The 16,450-nt window shown below is 33.8% G+C and overlaps 2 protein-coding genes across 2 annotated transcripts in view; one reads left to right on the top strand and one right to left on the bottom strand.

Annotated features, from left to right (window-relative positions):
* The first annotated feature begins 604 nt into the window (after positions 1-604).
* LOC119616051 (pinin) overlaps positions 605-16,450 on the top strand; it is a 38,690-nt gene continuing 22,844 nt past the window's right edge. Inside the window, exon 1 of the mRNA XM_037972198.1 lies at positions 605-843. Within this exon, the coding sequence (XP_037828126.1) occupies positions 710-843 (134 nt within the window). The 5' untranslated portion in view covers positions 605-709. The remainder of the gene's footprint in view (positions 844-16,450) is intronic.
* LOC119616050 lies at positions 7,518-14,964 on the bottom strand. Its single transcript, XM_037972197.1, has 2 exons — positions 14,781-14,964; positions 7,518-8,680 (listed from the first exon to the last, which is right to left on the bottom strand). Exon 2 carries the CDS (start codon positions 8,674-8,676, stop codon positions 7,615-7,617), a length of 1,062 nt encoding a protein of 353 aa, XP_037828125.1. The 5' UTR covers positions 8,677-8,680; positions 14,781-14,964; the 3' UTR covers positions 7,518-7,614.

Below are 16,450 nucleotides of genomic sequence, written 5' to 3'. Positions count from 1 at the left end.
CGTATGTATTATATCAAGACAAAGTTGTCTAAACAATTGTTTGTCTACTAACACTGCAATATCGATAGACCCGTGTCTATATTAGACAAATATTTATCACAGCACTTGACAAAACGTCGGCAGAATATTTTACGGTTTTTTATGTTAATGCATAGGAGTAACAAAATGCTGAGTTTATCACGACAACTCACAGATAATTTTACTGAATAATGCTATATTTAACAGAAACAATTGAAATTAAATGCAAATTTTGTAAATAAACACTAATTTCACTAAAACTTATGTTAAAAATCAATTTTAATTGCACAAAAACAAAATTCTATACAAAATTTACAATACAATGACTTTTGTTATCAAGACAACGTTGTCTAAACAATTGTTTAGACAACACTGTCATAACAACGCAATAACGCAAATATATGCTGTATCTGCTAATTTTTTATCATGATAACAATTTGACGTTTAGTATAATAAATATTTGTTTAATATAGACACGGGGTAATGGTGACTATACCTGATAATTCTTTATGTTGATAAGTTGACGTTTAGCATGAAAAAATTTATCAAGTCTAGGCATTGTTAAAGAGACGTTATTGAGAAACCAAATACCCATTACTTTTACAACTTTAGTAGTTGAATATTGTAAATGTTTACTACATTTTGGGATTAGTTGAGTTGCCGATATTTAATGTATAAATATTAACGTAAAATGTGTACGGACTATATTCAGAGTTATAATGATCTTCAACAAGAATTGGAGAATGCGAAAGATACATTAGTTGTTCTAAATGATAACATCAAGCGTATTATAGGCCGCGGCCCGAAGTTGCCGAAAGATCCTAGGTAATGTTAAAAATATATTGTAATATATGTCAATTATTTATAAACAATTTTACTCATTTTAATACAGTTTATTTAAATGAAGTGGATTCCAAAAATAATTTATTATTAATTTTATGTAAGTATGTATGTACGTATGTTAGACCTACTCGTAGAAGAAGTGTTTGTGATGTGCCACTCAAAATATACATACATACATACATACATACATACATACATACATACATACATACATACATACATACATACATACATACCTTGGGAACAAACCTAGATCTTTCATATAATTTGTGTGGTGATATTTTTTGTTTATATTCACATTGTGTTTGTTTAGTTTTTAAGTCTGCTGCAGACACAGCTAAAACTATCTTAACCTGAATCTTAGATCCACAGTGCCAACGCTAACGTCCGCATTATAAAAATTAAAAACTTAAAACACGAATGCATATGGTCAACGTGCACTTCAAAAAAACCATAACTCGGTACAGTTATACGATACCACACTTTTGGTCAATGCGGTTTGAAAAGTGAAACTCTCGAAGACAGAGAAAAAAGGATGTCCTAATTCTCCTTAGCCGGCGTTCGGACTCTGTGTATATCGAAAACTAGCTTCGTTAAAAATACTTTTTCTAAATATATAATTTGTTGGGGTACCAACTTATGTGTAAAAAACACAACTTTGAAGTACCATAATATTCTTGCCCAATCACGCTCATTAGCTTAAAATTAAAGGAGCTATCAATCCTTGTTCAGCTCTACCAGAATTTCGCAAAATTTTATGAAAATAAAATTAAAAATATTTTAAAATTCAATGAGACGTAAATCTCTGTATATTTTTTAATGTTTTACCTGGTAGAAGCTTTATAAAAGCAAATTGCACATAGTGCTTCTGTTGACGATCAGAAAAGAAGTGAATTTAATAAATTGATGGCAACGGGTACCATTAACCGTTTACTCGTTAGAATCTTTCATCAAAGTAGTAAATAAAGCGGAGCTTAACAATGTGATAACATTGCAAAAAAAGGATTCATATGCTGTCAAAAAAAGAGTAAACTATAAATCGAACATAAAATACCCACATAAAATTATTGAAATCCATGTTGGTATAACGATCTTGGTTTATAGGACCAACAAATAATTACAATAACATGTAAATTATACAGGCTGGTTGACTTCTTCACCTTCTTGCTGGATGAAAAGGGTTGATGACATCCTTGCAGAGATCAGTAGAAGAGAGGGCCGGAATTTTAACAGTCCTCTTTACCTCACATGAGCGCTTTGGTTTTCGCGATACCACCCTCTTTGCCTTTTGGCAGACTGCAGGTTGATGAAGCTATCGACCCATCACTCTTTAAGTTGTCTCCAGGGAGTGGACCAACCCATGCACTGAATAGCCATCGAGGCCCTCGGCACAGCTACCACTCACCTTGACCTTAAAAGCGCATACAGTGTCGGACAAAACTAAAACACGAACTTTTAATTATTAGAAAAACTTAGTAAAATTAAAAAATTGGTTACTTTGTATTTAAAGTTATTAGTTTAGAAAGAATATAGTCTAGAAATTATAAAACCAATGAAAAATAATATTGTTTAAAACTTAAATACATTATTTTTGGATAAATTACATATATTACATAAATTAGCCAAAAATTGCAGCGACAAAACTAAAGCACATAACCTTGGATATATTAAATTTTAGGGAGTTTTAGGAAATACTATCTGATGTAGACATTTTAAGAGCAAACTTACGTAAAATGTAAATAAAGAGAATTCATAACATTTTTATAGTCATTTTTGATCATTCGCCTTTGCAATGCACTTTCCTTCAACTTAAAATTCAAAATGGATCCTCAAAAGTATTTTTTGCGATTAAAAGAAAAAAATTATGGATGATTTTAATAAATGTCAATCATTGAAACGTATTTCTTAAAAAATTAATATATATCACACTATAATTTCGCAAATTATAGGCCACTTTCAATCATCAGGCTTATTTGCTGTAGTGGGGAACACAGAAAAAACCCTCAAACGGGAGGACCAGTATCGAATTTGGATATTAAAAATTTTTATATTACAATAATAAGGTCCATGGCAATTCAATAACTAAAAAATATTATGTCCAGAACTTTCCAGATAAGAACTGCAGAAGGTTGCTTAAAGCCATATTGAACAATGAACATTTTTCTGATGAATCGAAGCAAAATTAAAATGATTCTGATGAATTACAGTTAGAATCTAGGCCAGTAGTGTAATTATCGTTATACTGTGGTAAAAATAAAACACGGAGGGGGTAATATTGTGGTATTGGGATGTTTTCCATGTAATGTGATCAGAGAATTTTATCAATATAAAGTAAATAAATGGAATAAAGGATCGTTTTATGTATGAAAATGTCTTGCATATTATAAAGCTGTATTATACTGTGGAGATAATACCACAGAAATGGTGAGATCAACAGGAATTCCTTTTCCTCAGCGGCTTATAATTTACAAAATTATAGACTAATCGATAGATTTTTTAAGAAATTTGAGATTTACATTTATTAAAATCATCCATATTTTTTTGCAAGAAAAACTTTTTAGGAGCCATTTTGGATATTAAATTGCATAAAAGTGCACTAAGAAGGCGAATGACCAAAAAATGCTTATGAAATCGTATACATTTACTTTATATTACGTTAATTTACTCTTAAAATGTATTCAAGTGAAATAACGAATTCAATAGCAATTTGGTTAACAGTTTCTAAAAATTAACTAAAATTTTATATATTCATAGTTATGTGCTGTAGTTTTGTCGCTGCAATTTTAAGCTAATTTATATTATTGGATAAAAAGCAATATATTTTCATTCTAAAGCGGAGCTTAACAATGTGATAACATTGCAAAAAAAGGATTCATATGCTGTCAAAAAAAGAGTAAACTATAAATCGAACATAAAATACCCACATAAAATTATTGAAATCCATGTTGGTATAACGATCTTGGTTTATAGCAACGGTTCCCAAAAGGGGGTCCGCGGACCCCTAGTGGTCCGTAGCAAAATCCTAGGGGGTCCGCGAAGACGAACGAAAAAAATCATGAATAAAAAATATTCTCTATATGTTACAAAATATTAAAAATATCTCCAAATTTTTCATAAATACTAAAATACACAATTTTTATTCAATAATCCCAGATTTGTTGGTGACTCTTTGAATTTTATTGTTTCGGTCGTTTATCAGGATGAAGCTAGGCGCTACAAATTTATTGTTTCACTTTTATAAAGTAAAGTATTACGTGATTTGTAATTTTTATAAATATAAATGTTTTTATAGCAGACGGATAATGATTTGCCTTAGAATTAAATACTGATACTAGTATCCCGGAATATGAAGTTAGGTCACATTTCATAATATTTTTTTAAATTGTAAGCAAAAGTGTTAATCTAGTTAATTTTAAATATAAATATTCCATTCCAACGTGATACACAGATTTTAACTTCATTTTGTTGTCCAATATTATTAAATCAACATCAGAAAATTCATAGCGTTTTGCGTAAATAGTCAAAACCACGCAGTAAAATAATTCGTAGGTATTTTAAAATTCAAATTTAAGATCCAAATTCACAGTACATTCGCAAAGAGTTCAAGTCATATTTTATGTGGGTAACGCATTCCGCAACAACATCGAAGAAGTCTAACTTTCACATATTTTCCCGAAAATTTAGCTTACATACTCAGCTCACTCCTATGCAATCGCAAAAAAATTTAGAAACATGACTCTTTAAGCACATGTCGACAATACTTGTTAAAGAAACCTTTTCTCTACCTTGACGAGAAATGAACATGAAAGCTCTCACGATCATAAAATTAAACATCATGTTAGAAGTCATTCTATATTTAAAACCATGAAATTGAAAACATCTCCGAAATACTAAATGTTCTCAATGTACGGGAATATTTTATAGGGTTTATGGACCAGGACTAAGACAATTTTCGAACAATTACACAGTGATACAGCAAAAAAATGCAGGGGTTCTCATATACCAATTCCATTTCGTTATAGTCCATAGAGTAGGAATTTATTTTTAATTTTTCCCGATCACTTCGTTTAGTTCCTTTTTAAGAGCAAAAGTTGTGAAAAAGAGCTATTTCTGAAGTTTTAACTTTAAAAAAATATATGTCTGGTAGTTTGCAACCGATTTTCAAATTGGATATTTTGTTTTAAAGATACAAGTGTTGTCTTTCAACCCAAAAAAATAAATCCAAAATTTATGATTAATGTCTTGGTTACGGCCATTTAAGTAAAAAAACTCACACTTTTTTCACAATTTTTAATTTTCATACTGCTCTACGTTGGCCATGAAGCAATAACTTTAGCTTTTATTACATTTGAAAAAAGCCACATTAAGTTGGGTTTCCAATGATGGTCAATTTATGATAATCGATGAAAAAGGTTATGAGTTGTGCTAAGTTTTATAAAAATATAGCATATTTCTTCCATACAAAAACGTTCATGTTTCTGGTTTTCTTTGTAACAAGTTTAAAAAATGTTTATAAACATTTTTATACAAAAATTAATTTGTATGGAGAAAACCAAAAATTCGAGAAACATGCTATTAGAAAAATTGGCATAAATTATCCAGTTTTTCATAGATTTTTATGAAATAACAAGTTTTAGAAACCTTCCTTTATGTGATTCTTCAGGAAAGTAATAAAAGATGAACTCACTGCCTCATGGTCAAAGTAGAGCATGATGAAAATGAAAATTTTTTAAAAAAGTGTGAGTTTTTTTACTTAAACGACCGTAACTCAGACATTTGACCATAAATTTTGGATTTCTTTTTTTGGATTAAAAGACACTTGTATCATTAAAAAAAAATCGGATTTGAAAATCGGATGAAAACTACTAAACTTATGATTTTTCAAATTTAAAACTTCAAAAATGGCTCTTTTTCGCATCTTTTGCTCTTAAAAAGTAAGTTAACGAAGTGATAGGGGAAAACTAAAAATATATTCGTACTCTATGGACTATAACGAAATAGAATTGGTATATGAGAACGCCTGCATTTTATTTTTCTTCACTTTTGTATCACAGTGTTATTTATAACAATAAGATATCAAAATATGTATGGGGGTCCGTGAAATTAAATAAATTCCTCAAGGGGTCCGCGAAGTAAAAAATGGTGGGAACCGCTGATCTAGACAATGTTAATATAAAATATAAAACAATATTGTTTAATATGTTAACATTTAATAGAAAAAAATATTTTTCCTAAATAACATATTTGTATACATACCAATTATGCCATTATTTAAATAAAATGATATTTGTTTACGAGATGCTTGGTATTTTTAGATTTTTTACATAAATAATTCAAAATATTAACGAAGTTTTTCTCCGTTTTACGGAAATTTTTAAATATAAAAATGTAAACAATAACAAACTTTGACAGCTACGTAAACCAGGCGAATTAAGAAAAAAATTATCAGCTGATTGAATAACACCACCTTATCTGAATTCGCCTTGCTATGTATGTATGCAAATAGATAAAAAGAAAGAATTAATAAAAGTGAGTCATAACAAGTTAGAGTGCTATATTCGGCTGAGCCGAATCTTAAATACCCTCCACCAGCAACTTTTGTATTAATTAATAAAATATTTGTAGAAATAAGTTTTCTCATGTCTTAAATAGAAAAATCCCAAGATTTAAACAGCTTAAGTCTACTAGAATTCCAAGATTTATTGAACATTAGAAACGCCAATTTCTTTTAAATTTTTATAGCGCCCTAAGATATGCTTTAGCGATATTTAGTATTTACATGTATGCATGTGTGTGAAAGATTTAAGGATTTTCAAAATACATACATACATATATATAATTTTGTTCTACACAAATTGATAATGCAAATAGTTAAATACGGTTAAAGCGCTTTTAGGGGCAGGACCTAGTATGAGAGATATGACCAAATATAGACCGATCGTAAAAAATTCTTTAAGCAAAATTTCTGTACATAAAAACTATATTTCAGTAAAATTTTGTATCTATATCGTAATTTAGTAATAAGTAATGTGCGTTTTAGTGATTTTTTGAAGGGAACCTTGTATGGGACCCACCGCACCCATGTTATAAACCTATCGAGAAAAAATCTTGAAATATAATTTTTGTATACTGTTTCGGCGTATATCCGATTCGATTCAAGATGGACAAACCAAATAAGTTTCCCAATGATAAAAAATAAAACACAAGAAAATTAATAAAATTTCAAAATCAGAGAATAAATCTCTTTCTTTATTATTTACCTTTGTAAATGTTAGTTTCAAAAAACTCTTTGCACAAGTGCAGTAGATGGCTTCACTTTGGCTAATAACCAAATCAAACTTATAACTAAATAATGGAGGCAAACAATGTTTAAACACCGTTAGCGGTTTACTCGTTAGTTTTATTATAGTTTTCCATCAAAGATGTAAACTAATGGTAGTAAATCATTAGGATTTACACTTAGAGAAAAATGCCGCAAATAATCGATTTGTACTTAAACATTGCCGGCCCCCTTGCAACACTTAAGGTGTTGTAACTGAACTTACTGAGCCATTAAAGGGCTCGCGACGACTATAGTAATAATAAAATATTTTCCTCAATTCAAAATGAGTCATAAAGGACTCCAAATTTATTTGAAATATATAATAGCCATTAAGAGACTGGTTGAGCCATTACGGGACTCTAGTTGAGCCATAAAGAGACTCTAGTTGAGCCATAAAGAGACTCTGGTTATATTAAGATTTTGAATCTTATTTAGTAAGGCGACAAACCCGTAATGATCCAACCAAAAATGCTATATTGGGCAAGTGGAAGCCCAGGGCTCTGATGAATCCTGTCCCTCAAAATCATTGGTGCAATCTCCGGCCCCAAAACCAACGCTACTTGACCGGAATGATTAAAGGTGGGATCGGTTAACTGGAGACCTTTAAACGGCTCCAGGATCAAATCTGACACTGTGAGAGGAGGTGTTTTTACACGATCCATTTGATATACTCTCGCCAGTACAATAATACGCTGAGTATTCTCAAACCTCGATTCAACTTCGATTCTACAATGTTCCTGATCATTAATCTTTATCTTTGGAATTCTTAGTTTGGCGACTAAATCTGCACAAATATAACTATTCTGGCAGCATAGATCCAGAACAGACCTCACCAAAACTTTATTTCGAGGCAAACACAGGTTAAGTTGTATAGTCGGGGAAAAAGCAACCGCTTGTCGCAATTGTACATCCGCGAATGACGCTGCCTGACGCTCATTGGTTTTTGTAGACTTGGTTTTGGGGTGGAGAAGAAAATGGTGAGCTTCTTTACAAAACTTACATTTTGCTGAACTTTTGCAATTTTTGCTAACATGACCGCTTAATAAACAGCGATAACAAACTTTGTGCAATGCCACTTTGCGAAATCTGAGCTCAAGGTCCATTTTCTCGAATTTACGGCAAAACCTTAACAAATGGTTTTTGCGGCAAATTGGACATCTCGGCTTTTCCCGATTAGGACGCGCTTGCTGATCGACAGGATTCGAACCCGAAGCTTCCACTTGTTTAGGTACAGTAATGGTTGGCGGGGGTACTATAGTTGGTTCTGCAACCACTTCCATAGCAGCTTCTTCTGCTGCGACGGGCATCTTATTTAATGGTGGAACAACGGACTCCACTTGCATGGTTGGGGAATTCAAGCTTAACGCTGCTACCTTTAAGCTCTCAACAGTTAGACCCTGGGATCCAGTAACTTCATTGGAGTTGTCCTCGTTAAGGAGCTCTTCCTCAGTCAAAACTGTGGTAATTGGCTGTAGTTTTCTAACAGAGTCCATTGTTCTAGGGAAAATAAAAGGTTAGTAGGGAAATATTGACATAAAGTGATAGGTAAGTTAATCTTGCAAAACAACAAGTTTGGTTATCGGTCTTTTAAGTATCCCATTTGATGTCCGAACATCAACTACTCTAACGTGACCATCAGTACCATTATAAACCTGAACTACTCTTCCTATCTTCCATGAAGTAGCAGGTAACTGTTCATTTCGTAAAACAACTAAATCATTGATCGAAACATCTCTTTGGGGATGTTGCCACTTGTACCTTTTATGTAAAGTTGCTAAATATTCCTCTTTCCAACGTTTGCAAATATAGTGAACAAAAGCCTTCACTTTCCTATAACGATTCACAATACTAATTGGTCTGTCAAATATTGTTGGCTCCGGTGGAGCCAGTATTGCGGATCCTATTAAAAAATGACCAGGAGTGAGTGCAGTAGGCTCATTAGGACTATCAGGCATAGGACACAAAGGACGAGAATTCAGACATGCCTCAATCCTAGCCAGGATCGTAGACAATTCCTCAAACGTATATTTACAATTTTGAACTTCTTTCCGAAAATGGAGTTTAAAACTTTTGACTCCAGCTTCCCATAAGCCGCCCATATGAGGGGCGCCAGCTGGTATAAATTTCCATGACAAACTCTCATAACCTATTCTCGAACTCATTCTGGCCTCGCATTCTTTTAAAAAGGTTTGAAAATTCCTAGATATTTCATTTGACGCTCCAACAAAGTTCGTACCATTATCCGAAAAAATAGTGTGAGGACAACCTCTTCTAGAAATGAATCGATCAAAGGCCGCTAAAACAGCGTCAGTAGATAGGTCTGAAGTCGCTTCTAAATGTATGGCTTTGGTCGAAAAACAGACAAATACACATACATAACCTTTTTTTATTAAACACGAACGACCAGTAAAGTTTTTCACATCGAAAGGACCTGCAAAATCAACTCCAGTGGTTGTAAATGGTCTATCGATTGTGGTACGTTCCGGAGGTAGCGCAGCCATAATTTGACTGCATGAACGTTTTCGATCTATCGTGCAACGTTTACAATGATGAACCACTGTCCGTATCAGGGTTCGCAGTCTAGGGACCCAATACTCAGTTCGATAAACTCTCAACATTAATTGATTTCCACCATGAATCGTCAGCCTATGAACAAACTCCGCTACAAGTTTCGCAAGCCGACACCCGTAAGGTAATATGATGGGATACTGCTCTCGATATGACAACGAAGGTGACCTCACTAATCTACCATTTAATCTCATAACATTTCGCTCATCGAGGAAGGGGTTTAAAGGGATTAAAGAGCTCTTTGATGGTAAAGGTTTCTTATCCACAAGACATCTATATTCATTAGCATAATAGGCCTTTTGAGCTACAATAGCTAAACGAAGTTTCACCATTCTAATCTCTTGACAAGAGATTCTACTAGTCTCATAAACAAAACGCCCTTTCCTCGTTGGATGAGTGGCGTTGAAAAATCTGAATATATACGATATAACGCGTAAAGCTCTAGATAGCGAAGAAAATCTTTCTAGCACATCCTCAAAACGGGTAAAGAAGGAAGCATTAACTTTCGTCTTTCGAACTTCTAAGTCAGTGTCCATATTATCCAAACTCCGGATTTCCCATTTAGATTGATCCTGACATAACCACGAAGGACCATGCCACCACAATTCATTTCGGGATAAGGTAAGAGGATCTACACCTCTACTACCTAAGTCTGCAGGATTTTCTTCTGAACGCACGTGAAACCTGCTGCGGTTGCCAGTGTTCTCTTGGATGCGACAGACCCTATTTGCAACAAATGTTGTCCAAGAATAGGGTGGTTTGCGTAACCAAGCCAATACTATAGTTGAGTCAGTCCAACAATAGATACGCTCAATCGGAATTTGAATGTCCCGAGCAACATTCTTAAGCAATTCCGACGCCAAAACCGCACCACACAATTCAAGGCGAGGCAATGACACAGATTTTAATGGGGCTACTTTGGTCTTGGAAGTTAACAAGCTCGAAGTAATTTCGCCACATGGTGACTTTATACGTATATATAATACTCCGGCATAAGCTTTCTCTGAGGAATCAGAGAATAAATGAAGTTCAGTGACCGAATCTCTATAATAATTAACCCATCTTGGGATTTTAATAAAATTTACTTGGTTAAAGAACTCCACAAATCTTAACCACTCTTTCCTAGTAGAGTTTGTAAGAGAATCGTCCCATCCTATTTTGTCAAGCCAGATACGTTGCATAATTATCTTTGCTATGACAATAACTGGACTTAACCAGCCTACTGGATCAAAAAACTTTGCTATAGTAGATAACACCTCTCTTTTCGTATAAGACGTTTTAATTTCCAAAGGACATACTCTGAAGAAGAATGAATCTAACTGGGCATTCCAAAAAATACCTAAAGTTTTTGAACTACTAGACTCCATGAAAGTTAAAAGCTTTGCGTCAACCAAATGTCCAGGAGGCAAATCCTTTAAAATTGACTTGTCATTCGAAGTCCATTTCCTGAGTTCAAACCCGGCAGCCGATAAAGCCCTAATCAACTGATCCCTGGCTAACAAAGCACTAGACACTTCATGAGCTCCAGATAACACGTCGTCGACGTACATTCCTTCCCTTAAAATCTTCGAAGCCAATGGGAAGGTTTGCTCAGAGTCCTCTGCTAGTTGTAGCAAAGTCCTAATAGCCAAATAAGGAGCGCAATTAATACCAAATGTAACGGTCTGCAGTTCATAATCCACAATCTCTTCATCAGCTGAACTTCTGTAAAGAATTCGCTGGAATGGAGTGTGAGATGAATGGACCCTAATTTGCCTATACATTTTAGAAATGTCACAGTTAAATACAAACTTAAATAGTCGCCATCTCAAAATCAAACTAACCAAATCAGCTTGCAAAGAAGGTCCTACAAATAAACAGTCATTCAAACTTTTACCATTAGAGGTCCTATTCGAGGCGTTAAACACCACTCTAAGTCTTGTGGTTTTACTTTCCGGTTTTAAAACTGGAAGATGTGGCAAATAGCAAGAGTAAGTAACGGCCTTATTTCCAGTCCCCTTGGGCCTCATGTGATCCAAATCCAGATACTCCTTCAGCACTTCATCGTACATTTTCTTCACATCTGGTTTTCGTGTAAGTGAGGCTTCCATTTTCGTAAACTGTTTCAACACTCCTGTCCTCGAGATTCCTAAATTAATTTCCTGAGGGAACTCAGGTTTAAAGGGTAATGATACTACATATCTTCCCTCTGAATCACGAAAGGTAGTCTTTCTATAGATTTCCTCACACATTTTATCGGATTGCGATAGCACTTTCCGTCTTGGTGGCTGTTCTAACTCCCAAAATTTTGTGAGATTCTCATTTAAATTATCCTCCTCTGAATGGGTAATCGTAGTGGAGAATACATTGATAGAATCTTTTGGCGAAATGTTAACGGGTCCTGTCAGAACCCAACCAAACACAGTCTTCTGAGCCATTAAACTACCAACTATATTATTCCGAACTTCATCCAATATAATACGTGGATATAGGTCAGCGCCAAGTAATAAATCTACTGCCCTACTTTTGTAAAAGTTACGATCTGCCAGTCTTATATTTGGTAATTCACCTTTTATTTCCGAAGGACAATTGAATGAAGGCAAATTTCCGGAAATAGAAGGTAATACAAAAGCATTAGCTTCCAAATTAAAACCTGCATCTAGTGGGGAACCAACTCGAATAGAGCAACATTTCCTCGAAGTTGTAGAAGCGTCTTTATGAACACCGGAAATCGTAACATTCGTAGAATGTGACGGAAGTCGCAGTTGATTTCGCAAATGTTCCGATATGAAAGAGGCTTCCGAAGCAGGATCAATTAATGCTCTAGCTGGATACGTTGTATCATGACTATGAACCGAAACCATAGCTGTTCCCAATAAAACAGACGAATTTTGTAAAATATGGAAGACTTGGCGATTCGAATTAGTTGGAGCAGTGGCGGAGGTAGAAGCTTCTTGCAAATTTAATTCAGGCGTATTGCCAATTATTGCAACTTTAGAATTATTAGCTATAGGTGGTGAAGCAGAATTACCAACTGGATTCTCACGATGAAGCAAAGTATGATGTCTTTTCCTACAAACGGAACAACTATGTTCGCTCTTGCAATCCCTAACCTCATGGCTTGGTGCAAAACAGTTCACACAACAATGATGTTTCTTTACTACGTTATACCTCTCAGAAACAGACATTTTTTTGAATTGACGGCAAAAACGTAATAAGTGACCCTGTCTATGACAAACTACACACGCATTCTGAGTGCCTGTATTAGAAACATGAGCCTTTACTTTCCGTTCAAAACCTTTTTTATCAACATTGGAACTCGTTAGATCGCGGATGCAATCCAAAGTCTGAATTCTTTCGGACAAAAACATATCCAAATCCTTCCATAAGGTTAAGGCCGTTTTGTCCTTGATGCTCTGTTCCCATAATGTCACGGTCTGAGAAGGTAATCTTTGAATACAGATAAAAACTAGAATGGGATCCCAATTTTGAGTGGAAATTTCATAAATTGCCATGGCAGTAATAAAACCATTAATTCCGCGTTGCAACGTTTTCAAAGACGAGCTAGTTTCTTTTGAAATTGTCTCTAACCCAAACAAACCTTTCAACTGATTATTTACTAACATTCGAGGATTTTCATATGTATCCTTCAAGCTTTTCCAAGCGATATCAAAACCTAGGTTAGTCAATGGACATTTAGATAAAATCTCTCTTGCCTCCTTATCCGTCCTTTTTACCAAATAACATAACCGCTCTATATTACTAAGGCGACTGTTATTGATATACAATGCGGTAAAAAGATCCCTAAACGTGGGCCAAGATAGGTAATCGCCACTGAAAATGTCCGTGTCACAGGGAGGTAGAGGCAAATTATGACTGACGTTATCATGGTTTGTATCATTATTAATAGTAGGAGACTCTTTAGGTCTCGATCTGGCCTCAAGTTCATCAATTTTTAGTTTTATAAGCTTTGAACAACGCGCATAAATGTTCATGGTGCTATTAAATTTGCTTTCAGCCACTTGGATATCCTCTGGCTCCGCGTCTTCTGATGATTCAAGATCATCAATACACTTATCAAAGGCAATTTTCATTTTCTCCCATAACATCTTCAGTTCGCTGTTCAAAACTTCAAAATAATAAATATGATGCTCCTCTTCGCGAATGGTATGAAAATTAGCCTCAAATTTTATAACCGAATCCGAAAGACGGGTAAAACGTTCGAGAGCTGTCAACGGCATTTTCAAAAAAAAGTTTTAATTCGTTTCACTATTGACAATCCTAAATTGTATTCAATAAATTTCAAAGGTCACTGTACTAAGTCAATTCCACCGACCGTAGGGTGACTTTTATGCAATTGCAAAAAGAGAAGAAGAAGCAAAAAATTACAAGATAAATGCTTGCAAACCACACGAAAATAAATAAACGCAAATCTACAAAAATAAATTAGAGAATGCGTAAATAAACAAATTTACTCTTACGATTATATTGAGAGTTGTTTCCTCTAACGGCTGTGCTTTAGATAGAATTGTATTTCTTTTACCTTTTTTCGCTAACACTAGCCGCGACTTGAAGTTTATTTAAACACTTATTTATTTCGAAAGTACTTTACAATCTTATTAATCGAGTGTATATAAAGGAGGAAAAAAAAGAAAAATGCACCGCTTATAACTTTACTCGATATTGTTTATTCTAATTAACTTCTTAATCTTCAATTATCAAAAAAAGCACAAATTTTTAATTTTAATTATGGCTGTCCGTCTTTATAAACAAACACAGCCTTGATAAAAATGGTACCGATCACAAATGTCAAAGGGGTACTGTATAAAATATATTTCCCCAGGGATGTATTTGATAAATTTAATTCACAATAAGAATTAATTCACAGTAATACAAAAAATCCCTTTTTGACACTAACCAACTTGTTGTTTCTTAAGAAATATAAATTTATACTTCGCAAACACACACACAAGTACATATATGTGTATAATTAATTTGTGACTTTATATTTTTCAACAAAACTACCACTTTTAATGCCAAATTCACTAACCTTATTTTTTCCAATTGATGTTGATTCCAATTTAAAGGGCTTTGTATTTCCTTGTCAAGGAGACTTCCTTTGTAAATGGATAAATTTTCCTTGTGTTTAATCCGGTCCGAAGGAACAATGTTTCGGCGTATATCCGATTCGATTCAAGATGGACAAACCAAATAAGTTTCCCAATGATAAAAAGTAAAACACAAGAAAATTAATAAAATTTCAAAATCAGAGAATAAATCTCTTTCTTTATTATTTACCTTTGTAAATGTTAGTTTCAAAAAACTCTTTGCACAAGTGCAGTAGATGGCTTCACTTTGGCTAATAACCAAATCAAACTTATAACTAAATAATGGAGGCAAACAATGTTTAAACACCGTTAGCGGTTTACTCGTTAGTTTTATTATAGTTTTCCATCAAAGATGTAAACTAATGGTAGTAAATCATTAGGATTTACACTTAGAGAAAAATGCCGCAAATAATCGATTTGTACTTAAACATATACAAAACTATTATTTGTGCCAAACGTTGTATCAATGGCTTTATTTGGTAATGAGAAATGTGCCTTTAGGAGATTTTCGTAAAAGGACCTTGTATGGGAGCTATGACCAATTATGTATATAAAGACAAAATTTCAAAATTTTGTATTTATATCATGAATATTGTGCATTTAAGCGATTTTCTGGAGGGGACCTAGTATGAGAGTTATGACCAATTATGGACCGATCGGAAAAAATTTTCACAGTAATATATCTATGCATATGGGCAATACTTATACCAAATTTTATATGGATATCTTAATTTAGTAATGAGTTATGCGCGTTTAAGTGATTTTCGGGAGGTCACCTTGTATGGGAGCTATGTCCAATTATGGACCGATCCATAAAATTTTTCCTCTGAAAGAATTCTATTGATACAAGATTTTAATTTGTGAAATTTTGTGAAGATATCGACATTGTGGCGGACGTTATTAACAAAAAACCCATTTTCCGGGAATATGTACTTTTGTATGGGAGGTATATGAAATTGTTGACCGATTCTGGCGATTTTCAGCAGGGATCAAGCTCTTGTGTAGAAACGAATTTATGGTGATTTTCATGGAATTATCTTGCATAGTTTTCGAGAAAATTACATCACAATGTGTAAAAAATGCTTATTTTTTTCGAGGTTGTTTTAAATTTTGATTCATGACTTTTCCCTGTGTGAACCGATTTTGCGCATTTGCAATACCAAACAACTTAGGAAAATGAAGAACATTTTGGGTGAATTTGGTTAAACTCTATTGCTTCGTTTTATCGTGAGCGTGTTCTACACAGACAGACGGACAGAGCTAAATCGACTCAGAATTTGATAAGGACCCAGAATATATATACTTTGTTGGGTCTGAATATTTCTTGGTGTTACACACGGAATGACAAAGTTATATATACCCTCTATCACCACTGATGGTGGTGGAGGGTATAAAAAGCAAAAGTTATAACAAATGTTATTCGCAATTTTATAATAAAGCAGTCTGAATATTAAGAAAACATAAACAGACGTACATACATATGGAGTCATAACATAAGCGGACAGAAGAGATTTCATAAAATCCGCCTCCAAGTCAAGTGATTCTGCAGCAAAAATTAAAGAAAAAGTGGGTGTTACAGCAAGCCTAGCTGCAGTAAAACGTATTGTAAGAA

Source organism: Lucilia sericata, unplaced genomic scaffold (assembly GCF_015586225.1).
Source record: "Lucilia sericata isolate MDLA Ls3-8-SP2 unplaced genomic scaffold, ASM1558622v1 Contig000054F_arrow, whole genome shotgun sequence".
Taxonomy (NCBI): domain Eukaryota; kingdom Metazoa; phylum Arthropoda; class Insecta; order Diptera; family Calliphoridae; genus Lucilia; species Lucilia sericata.
The sequence above is the reverse complement of the archived record's forward strand: the minus strand, read 5'-3'. Positions and strand labels throughout refer to the sequence as shown.

Excerpts from the sequence above, each read along its gene's own strand:
- LOC119616050 (XM_037972197.1), bottom strand. The coding sequence starts at position 8,676 with ATGGACTCTGTTAGAAAACTACAGCCAATTACCACAGTTTTGACTGAG.